The sequence below is a fragment of the Pterocles gutturalis genome, unplaced genomic scaffold (genome assembly GCF_000699245.1).
Source record: "Pterocles gutturalis isolate BGI_N339 unplaced genomic scaffold, ASM69924v1 scaffold47697, whole genome shotgun sequence".
Taxonomy (NCBI): domain Eukaryota; kingdom Metazoa; phylum Chordata; class Aves; order Pterocliformes; family Pteroclidae; genus Pterocles; species Pterocles gutturalis.
Window position 1 is genome coordinate 7,180 of NW_010114564.1, and position 10,741 is coordinate 17,920.

Here is a 10,741-nt window from a genome sequence, read left to right on the forward strand (position 1 = left end):
TCTCCTGTTGTTGCCAGAGTCCCCACCACAAAATGAGAGAAATACTCCCAGCCCAATTGATCCTGACTGCGTAGAAGTTGAGGTGAATTTTAACCCTGACCCTGCTGATTTAGTGCTGTCCAGTGTGCCTGGTGGTGAGCTCTTCAATCCTCGCAAGCACAAGTTTACTGAGGAGGACCTGAAACCACAACCAATGATCAAAAAAGCCAAGAAGGTTTTTGTCCCAGATGAGCAAAAGGTAACAGATTTATTGCTGCAGACTTCTCTAGGCCTTGACAGAAGTTTCTGACTGTTTGCCCAAACATTTTGACACATAAAGCTAATGCGCTGTACGTACACGACTGGGTAGAAGCACTGCCAAGATCAGAATTGGCAAGTCAGCTGCTGTTTTTGCTGCTTTTGCTGGTTTGGTATCATGAGTTAATTACTGGGCAGAAGCAACTGATCATGCTATACACAGAAATTGGAAGTAGAAGAATATCAAGTCATATCCTCATCAACTGCACTTTTCAACACCATAGTGTATATTTGCTCAGCATTATATTTGATCCAGCTTTAAGCAGCCAAGACAACAGAACAGGTTGTTTTCTGTGGAAGTTTGTTCCCAAATTGAAACTAAGTAAAGGGAGCATTTCAGTTGGACAACTTCTTAGTAGCCAAGTCTCTCAGTCTCCCTTGTTCTAGCAGTGCATTTGGTTTATCCTGAAACAAGACTCATGTAAAGATTAAATCTTGCAGTACTGTGTTGCCTACATTTTGGTGTCTGAGCTCTGCAAACCAATGAAGGAATTCTACAATATAGCAGTCAGTGTGAATGTCATTATACAATAAAGAGGTGTCTATTTGATGTAATTGTCAAGTTGGCATATTTTTTTTTCCCTTTTTTGCTACAGGACGAAAAGTACTGGACAAGGCGAAAGAAGAACAATGTGGCAGCAAAGCGTTCCCGTGATGCTCGGCGATTAAAGGAGAATCAGATCACAATTCGGGCAGCCTTTCTTGAGAAGGAGAATACAGCCCTGAGGACGGAGGTTGCAGAGCTGCGCAAGGAAGTGGGACGATGCAAGAACATTGTTTCTAAATACGAGACCAGATACGGACCCTTGTAAGCACACCCCTTTTCCTTGTTAGGGCTCCTTGTTTTAGCCTCTTAGACTTCTCTGCCTTCTGTAGAGACTCCCAGAAATAAAGTTTGTGGAGGCTTTGCCATTTTGCATCTACACAAAAGAAAAAAAACCCACCAAACCACAACAAACCCTGTTTCTGTTGGCACAACTTGTTCAGATCCTCTCCTGATCATTCATTGTGTTGTCCAAAATTTTAGTGTCCATATTTGCAACTTTGTTTTTAACATTAATAGAGCATTTTCTGGTGTCATACAATAGAACAGATTGACCTGTCTGGAGGAATAGATGTAGATCCCTCCTGACTGGACAGGGCTTTTGCTGTCTGTTGTAATCTCCATTTTAAGTGGAGAGAGAGCCTAGGAGACTCTCCTTGCTTTTTTTCTTTTTTTTTCTTTTTTTTTTCTTTTTTTTTTTTTCCCCCCCTTTTTGAACTCCTGCTCTTTTCTCCCTCTCCACCCTACCCACCCCTCCCAGTCAAATTGTGAAACATGATTTTAAGATAGAAGTAGATGTTGCTGGGCAACATTCCTCTCCCCTTCAGAGCCAGTAGAAAGTACCTGTTGTATAGAACTCTGTTCCTGTTGAAGAGGAACAGGGGAACCTTTAGGACAGGAAGACAGGAAAATATTTGATCTCATGTAAAAACTGAGGTGTCTCTAATGCACAAGTGCTATGCAGACCAGAGTCAGTGCAGTGTTGATTAAGATAGTGCTCGAACATCTTTGTAATTCTGGATAACTTCCAGAAACCAAGGAGAGAGAACAGTAGGGGATTCTCACTTTCCTGATATGGACGAACTAATTTGCTGTGCATTTTGGGCCGTATTTCTACTACCACCCCTCCTTTTTTTTCCTTAGAGGGACTTCCCTCTTGAACTGCTGATAAAGCAGCATGTTACACTTGACTGAGAAGTAATTGGGAGATTTAGAAAAAGAGGTCTGGCTCATTAGGCTGAACTTTGAGTCCCATCTGTTAAGGAAATGCCAGTACCTTATACTTTGAAGAATAGGGTTTTTTTAAGAAGCAGACAAGCCACTGTTCCTTTATTGCACCTTACCTGTTGTACAAGAGCTTGAGAAAGAGTTTTGGTCCTTTGACTCATGAATGCTCTGTGGAACGAGCTACACCCATTCTAAACACAAACAGTTTACCTCACTGTCTCCTGTGTAGCAGCATATCTGGTCTCTTCATGCCTGCTGGTCCTCTCTCCAGCATGTTTCCTGTTACAAAATTATCACACAAGACTTGCCTTCTTGGAAGTAATCCATTCTCAACACCAAGCTGCTTCAACAGTATGTGGTGTTAAAAATATGTGTGATGTTGGGACCTTCTACATGACCTACAATTGCAAGAACTAGAAGCTTTAACAGAAGTATATGTCTAGAAGTCCTCTTAACAAGAGAAACTATCCTAAGATAGTGTCTGTGTCACTAGACACACTACACAAGAGTGTAGACTCTTAGTCTACACTTCCTGGGCTAATATTTATATTAGGGAGTGAATGTGGGATAAAAGATGTTTAGGCTAGTTTCCAGTTCCCCTATTGAAATCTGAAAAGTATATTTAAAAATTTTTTTAATTTCTTTTCTGTATTAAAGACTTCTCTCCTAGCTTGTCTTTTAAGCACAATGAGGAAATTGGTGTGAGACCATTTGTGTGTTGACTTCTTAACAAAGTGAGAAGCAGGCTAATCCAGAACGCTTAAAGTAAATGTATGCATTGTATTATCTCCCCCTCTGTTATGTTCTTAATTTGACTAGAGTGGCTCTTCATGCAGTGTTGGTCTGATTTCTTTTAAAAATACTAAAAATTGTCACCCTTTCAGCAGGGGTTTTTATTTCACAGGGTGGTGTGTGGTGGTGATGGTGGGAAGTATGTTATAAATAAATTGTCACACTTAACACTTTGCTTTGTTTAAAGTGACTTATCTGATTCCGAGTGACGCAACTTTAAAGACTTTTAAAAACAAAGAAACTAAAAAGCACACATGAATCGCCAGTCTTCAGAGTGAGCAGTGAAATCTATGAGGTGTCCCAACACAAACAACAGACGATGACCCTGCCTGCCTGCTTGCCTGCAAGTACCCCATCTGAACTACCCAGGGCTGGGCATGATGAAAAGTGCAAAGTCTCCTAAATTCTCTATATGACTTTTCTTATCTGTCTTTCTCACTGTAACTATGTACTACAATAAGCTTACTTAGTGGGGTTTTGTCAAGGTACTCAAAGTTCATGTCTCAAAGTCTGATGACAGACTCCTTGTTTTGGCACTCAAGTGGAAGAAAATAGTGAGTTTTGAATGAAAGTGTCTGTGTATATTAAGAACTGCTATATTTGAAGACTCTTTTCCTTGTAGTCTGGGATTTGTGAGACTTCCAGCACAGAAAATACAGCAGATGTATTCAAACAATCCAGAAAGCACCACAGTGTGCCATAGAAAGAGTAGTAATAAACTTCTATCAAATGACCCATGTAATAGTAAAACACTTCAGTTGCTTCCCTGCTCCACAGCTACTCTGCTGTAACCTGCCTTCTCCTTTGTTTCTTTTATGAGGCTCGCTTTCTTTTATGGTATCTTGCTGAAACAAGATCTATTATTCTGTTAACGATTTAGCAATCATGGAAAAGGTGCTAATCTGAGATGTGGATTCCCCATATCTTTTGGCAGTCTGAAACTACCACATGAGTATTAGCTCCAGCAAAACAATGGCTATTAGCGGCTATATTACAATTTTCTGTCTCTTGACCGCATGAGAATTGTGGTGGCAAAAGTGTGCTTTTTTCATCTGTTTTATAAAAGTGAAACAGCCAATGATTTCCCACAGTTATGACGGACAGCTTAAGTATCAAGACCCTTGTGCTGGTGTGGGAGAGTAGGTGAAAGCTTGGACAGATTGCAGGGATGTTTATTGTGTGTAGAAGATAGAGGAAGTAGGTGGAAGTTCCTTTGTAAGAGTTTCATCAGCATAACAAGAATCTGCTCTTATATTGAGAAAACTTCAGAGCTAAATTTGTGTGGGAAGAAAAAGAGAACTTAATTTTTGGGCCATGCTTGTAGCCAAAATGGAGCTTGTAAGGCAGGAGTGAAAGATGATCAGTATATTCATGCCTGGACATTGATAAACAGCATACACCTCAAGAAATATAATCCTGAAAGCTTTCAGAATCACAAGTGCCGAAATCATGAGACACAACTAGTTACCACTAAAGCTCAACACTATCATGTTGAACAAGTATTTTGACTTTGCATTTAGCCAAGATATTCAACCCCTAACTTCAGAAGGGCAAAGAGAAAAAGGTGCAAAGAAGCAGCTAATGTAAACTTAATTAAAAAGGAAAAAAAAAATAATCTCAAAACCCAGAATTCAAAATCAGTTTTTTGAAGGCATAACCTTTGTAAAGAGCACATACATTAAATGCTGTTATTGACCTGTTATTTTTAATGGACCATGTTCTGAAGTCAAGAAAGTGCTTTTAACTTTCTTGCTGGTTACAAGCAAGTGTATAATAATACACTTGTGAGTGTATTATTACAATTTGGGATTCTAAAGCTGTGAGATAATCTTGGGGTATTCTCCAAATAGATGAATAGTTTAGCTCCATGTTGCTGAAGTGTCAGCGTGTGTATCTTTATCTGTATCAAGTATTGCTGATTTGGACTGATATTTTTGGTATTTACTGGGGTTTTTGGTTGTTTTGCTCTGGTGATAAAGGCCAAACCATGGATTTTTAAAAAAAGAAAACAAAGCAAACAACCCCGACAACATATAAATGTAGCAACTCTTTTTGTATTTATAATTTCTAAATTTTCAGTTAGCTTTGAATGGCTATTCTTGAAAGTCATGCTTCCTGTTTAAATCACAAAGCTAAAGGGTATTGTAACTGGGCAAGGAGTTGCTAGTCCTTCATTTGGGTCTTGCTGTCTTACTGCTTTAGGAATATCTTTTAAATACTTATATATTGTATACAGGATTTGGGTTTGCAGTATGTCATGCTATTTTAACAGCAAAATAGTCAGTGAGAATAATATGTGCAATTCTGTTAGCTTTTTCTGTTGTATTAAAAGCTTACACAATGGAAACTAACAGTGAATGTTCATTAGATCTTTCTTTCAGAGAACACTGTTAGCAAACTCTTGTGCTTCCCTGCAGGCCAGTGCAAATTTGCACATTCTGTGATTCACATGTCTATGGGTTGCCAAACTGGAAGATCGCACTTCAGGGTGAGTGCAGCTTAGCTTTTGTAGTTCAAGATTTTTTTTTTTTTGTTAAGTAGCAACATCTTCAAAGATAGATGAGAAGGTAGTAACTATTTAAAGGAGTGTAGGTATTGCCAGACAAAAAATTATGTGCAATGCTGAATTCTTTTCTCAGTTTTTGCAGTCTCAGGAAGTTAAGCTTACTGCTTCAGAGCTCTCTGCTCCTCTCAGAAAGATTAACTATATAATCTTGTTTCTTTGACTAGGATGACAATCCTATCTGTAAGTGATAACTTGGGTACGTTTTCATAGTGGTCATAAGACCAATATTCTTCTAGCTCAGTTTGAATGTTAAAAGATGCTGAATTGACACTGTTAAGAGTCTGAAGTCCTGTAACCTTGGAACATGCTCTGTAGATGCTGTAAGCGTGCCTGATGCCAGTGTGTCCTGCTACAGCCATAAAGGGACCATCTCCAAGGGGAGAGAATAAAGGGAGTGCGCCTTTCAACATCACTGCAGGGACTGCTGGTAAAGGGAGCAGTTTTTGGCACAGTTGTATGTTCATTAGGAAGTGGATTGACACCAAAAGGCCATTTCACAGTACTAACTTTCAAAATATATAAACTGTTGATAAGAGACTTGCATGCAATGAATGTTGTTTTATTCTACAGAACAAACACACTATAAATAAATTCTGCGCAACATCTAATACAGTATTGCTTTCATACATGGTCTTCTAATCCACCCGTAGTTGTATCTCCTTATAATAATGTATTTTTGCATTTAAAAATTTCCTAGGAGCCAATATCTGCTCCCACTGAAGCTCAAGAACTCCCACAGGAGTCTTTTCTCACACGGTTATTGTAAAGTTTTAGCAAGCATGGGAGTCATGTGTGTCTTTGCTTTATTCTGAGCATTCTGTGCTGGGATCAGGTGGATGTATCTCAGATTGCAGGTGTAATGCTGGTAAACTGGTCCTATTGCTTGTTCATTTACACGGTTAGTGGTAGTTTTGATATTCAGATAATCTGAATTGGCGCTTTTTTTTTGCCTTGCATGAACAGGGTGAAAGAAGTAGTGTGCTATAAACTTGTGTTGGGAGAATAAAACTTTTTTTATTTTTTGAAGTCATATGTGGCTTTTTGCAGTTCTTCTCATAACATTTTATTTCTCTTCTGACAATCCTTCATTTCCCTGCTGTGCTGTTTGAAAGCCCAAGGTGTTCCAGCTGTAGGAATCACTTTCAGTATTATCTGCAGGACTGTTACTAGTTATACCAAATTAATTTCAAGTTGGGAGGTGCAGTGGAAGGCCAGCAGCTTTGGGAATACTGTAATAAAACCACTTGCGTGGAAAAATATTTTTATGTAGACAGCAGAAATAATGGACTTATACAGAAGAGAATATTGCTGCTTCAGTCTCATAAGTGTCCTCAGCATAACAGGGCTTTGTTCCTTGTGACCAGATGCCTTCCTTTATAGTGAGAGTGGAGGTATCTTGGACCTTTGTAAAACCCAGATGGGCTTTTGTTCACTCGCAGTTTTAGTTGCTGAGCACAAGATGAGAAATGCAAATTTGTCTTAATGCATACATCTAATATTTTTGGCAACCCACATCTAAATCGATAAACAGCAGAATCACCTGTTAATGCTAGTGTTTTGCCTTTGCAGCACTACAAGACGCTGGCTGGCTTTCTAGATGTTCCGATAGTTACTCTCATCTATATATCTGCCACTGTAATATGGTGAAGATAAACTCACAATGAAAGATAGGGAAAAAGGTAGAAAGAATAAGCTGAACTAAACTTCTGTGGAGATGCTATCATAACATTAATTGAGAAAGTACAAATATTTAATTAATGATAATGCAGATTTGTTGTATAGAATGTAATTTGCTAGTTTGATAGTGTGCTATCCCCTGGTGAGTCACATTTGGGATGCAAACTTCTTAAGTTTAAGCAGCTACAGAAAGAAGGGAAGCCTTTGAGGAAGATACATGTACAGATACAGGTACTTGGCAAGGAGAGTGAAGAATGAAAGCAGGAAGAGAAGAGTAATGCAAGAGTATGACCTGAGCCAGAGTGATAAAACTGAAGTGTCACTGTTTACAATTTTAGGACAATTTGGATCCTCTCAGTTTAGCATCATACATAAGATATGTATTTGTTTAGGTGTTGGGAATGTCCTGTTCTTGATCTCATTTCCACAGTCTAGAAGAAAGTGAAAGGAATTTACAGGTAGGGAGGAGAGTTACTGCAGAAAGGCATGAAAAAAATAGCTATTGCTTTAACTAAGTGCACTCTTGCACCTGGGACTTGACCTGCCCATGTGACCAGATAGTGCTGTGTCATGAGGAAATCACTGTCTGAGACCCTAATATTTTAAGGCCTCAATTCTGTTGTCATTTCTGCATGGGATGAGCCCTGAATCCAAAGAGAACTGTGTGGACTTCACAGGATCTGTTCTTGCATGTGAAGTTCTACCCAGGCAGTCAGCTGCAGAATTGTGTCCTTAACACACGATCGGTTGTAGTTATAAGGCTGTTGATATTAAGTGTAATTTGGGTGCCTGTTAACATAGCCAAAACCCTTGTTACTTCATTTTCCCAACTAAGGCATGAGCAGAAGACCTTTGCTGTACATCTGTTAAAAAAAAATTAAAAAAAAAAAGTACTTCACATACGTCTAGTAAATTAAAGCATGTGATTTTGATCTGTGGGTCTCAAACTTCGCTCGTGTACCTGCCTGAATGTTTTCTTAGATCTGCAGCTATGTCTCAGTCAGAAGGTGTGGTGGGATTTGTTTTCCTGAGGGGGCACAATAGCAGCTCTCATCTGTCACGCTGTGAGTGACTGCTTGCTACTGGCCAGGGTCATGGATTGATGCATCCTCTGCACTTTTATGTGAAGTTGTCTGAAATATGGTGATTAACATGATTATTGGAATACTGTATTTTGTATAACTTAGAACATGTAAATACACTTTAAAAACTAATCTGTTCTATGAAGTAATAAATAAGTGCTTCCATTGTAATATCTGAATATTGTTAATGCTTCACGTAGCTTGATTTGGGATTTTTTTTTTCCTAGAGAACTACAGAAATCAAAACAAAGATTGATGTTGTGGAATTCTAGTCTAGTTGTGATGCTTTCTATCAACAAAAAATGTTTTAAAAAAGAATAATGAACTACTTGAGCAGAGAAACTGAGAATTTGAGGGAATTGTTTATCTTCCAGTCTTTCTTTAACACTAGTCACTGATGACATTCATAACTGTACTCTTCCCATCCCATTAGCTGGACAGTTGATTTGTTGTTTTTGAGTAACATTTGGAAAGTGGCAATGTTACGTGATTTGTAAAGCTTAGTGACTGAGGAAAATTAAAGTGAGGTTTTTGGGGGTTTTTTTAACTGTTCTCTCTTTTGGCTCAAACAGATCCATTTCCACCCTTCAGCCAGATTGTAGCAAGCTGCAATGAAACAGTGGGTGACTGTTACTGAAGCTCTTTTGTAACCTAGTCTCCATCTTTATTAGTTCTATTATGTACATAGATGACACAGGTATCCTGTTGTGGTGAGGAGAGAGAGAAAGTGATTAATGATCTGAGGTTTTGCTGAGTACATGTTCACTGGATGCTGCACAGCTGGAACTTTCATCAGCTTTCATGACCTTTTCTGTCTTGTGTTAAAAGGAAAAAAAAAAACAAACAAACAAACAAACCAAAATACAGTGGAGGGAGAATCATGGGCAGTCTGCTAGGAAATAGGAACACTTGGGTTTTGAGGAGGAGGTGAGATTGATCCATCAGCCTTCATCTAAAGAGATTAGCCTGTGATGACACTTTCTCCAGCCATAACTTAACTTCTTTGTCTTTAATGCTGTACTGGAGCAGCCTCCTCTCTGGTAGCTGCATTTGCAGAATTCCATAAATAATAAAGCCACATCTTTTGTAGTGGGCAGAGATGGTGGCATTTTTTTTCCTTCTTTTTTCCTCCCCTCTCAGTGTCTCTAGCCTGTAAAATAGCTATGAAACAGCTAAGCATATGTGCAAGTTATTCAGAAAACTGTTCCTGTAAAGCTTTTTCAGAGATAACATGGTATTTAACTAAATAGTTGGAGGGAACTCCTATCTGCTATATTTGGCCTGAAATTCTGTTGCCTCTTGTTGGAAAGTTTTTTTTTTTTTGGCTTCAGATGTGACACTGATCTGTCCCATTCATTCAGTGGGATGGATGATAAATCTGCACAGTATTTATATAAGATGTAAATCTGATCTTAGTTTTACTGTGTGTTAAGTTGTTTAATCTCTTGGATGTCTGCTCCTTGAGGTTGTCTGTATAATTCCTGTAAATGTAGCTGCTTTTTGAAGCAGTCTATCAAGTGCATTTGAGATCATCCTGACTGAAAGATTCTATAGAAATAAAAGAGAGAATAAAAATTGTAAAGCAGCTGGGTGAAACTGTATTGCCATAAATGGTTTTAATTTATATATTAATCTTTTGTCCCAAACTGCTTATTTTGTACATAAATCTACACACTCCTGGCAGCTGATGGGTGAAAAATAAAGGTGCTTAAACAGCAATCTAACGAGGAAAGGGCATTTCACTGTTGCAGAGTTGGTATTATTTTGTATTTCCATTTATTACAGTTTTTTAAATGTATAAACCACAGATTTGAATTCTCAAAGTCTTCAGCTTGGATTTTGTGAGTAGTGTAAATCCTCTCACCTCTCTGCTAGTAACTGGTTTTTAAGAAAAAGAAAAGCCTTTGTTTAAAATGTAAAATTTTGACTGTATTAAATTCTGTTAGTACCCTTCCTTTTTAAGAAATAAAATGTATATTCCACTACACTGAGATCCAGTAATTTTGTTCTCTAGATACCATACTGTGTGCTGTACACCTCAACTGCCAGCATTACACCTGCAATTTGTGCTGAAGTTGGTAGACATGAAAGTAGCAGATCACCTTTTAGGATTAGGCTCTTGCTGTGCATTTCCCATGTGTTAACTGTTAGGTGTGCTGGGAATGGGTATATGATTCCCCACTTATTTTCTGGATTAGCTGATTTCAGAAACTTTGCAAGGTTTTGCATTTGTCCTGTAGTGGCTCTAGGTTGAGCTCTTTCAGGTAGCGGATGAAATCCTGACAACTAGTAGTCAGCCACAGGTGCTCGGACCTTGCTTTTTCTGTTACTTTGAGGCTGATAGATAACCTCCGCAAAATAATCAGAATTTAGTTTCTTTCATGGTAAGAAGTAAAGGTTAGAGTAAATTAGCTTTGACCACAAGGACAGCTTTCTCTATGCCTATCTGTTTATTTTTGCCTTAAATCTTTGTTATTTGGTTGGCTTGGGTTTGGTTTTTATGGTTGGCTTGTTGGGTTTTTTTTGTTTTGCCCTTTTTTCTTCTTTTTTTTTCTT

At 38.4% G+C, this 10,741-nt stretch overlaps 1 protein-coding gene across 1 annotated transcript in view; it reads left to right on the plus strand.

The window, feature by feature from the left end:
- Positions 1 to 3,476, plus strand: part of TEF (thyrotrophic embryonic factor) — a gene marked incomplete at its 5' end in the record, with an annotated part of 5,302 nt that extends 1,826 nt beyond the window's left edge. Inside the window, 3 exons of the mRNA XM_010074856.1 lie at positions 18 to 238; positions 894 to 1,105; positions 3,048 to 3,476. Coding sequence (XP_010073158.1) covers positions 18 to 238; positions 894 to 1,105; positions 3,048 to 3,069 — 455 coding nt within the window. The remainder of the gene's footprint in view (positions 1 to 17; positions 239 to 893; positions 1,106 to 3,047) is intronic.
- Between the last annotated feature and the right edge of the window lie 7,265 nt (positions 3,477 to 10,741).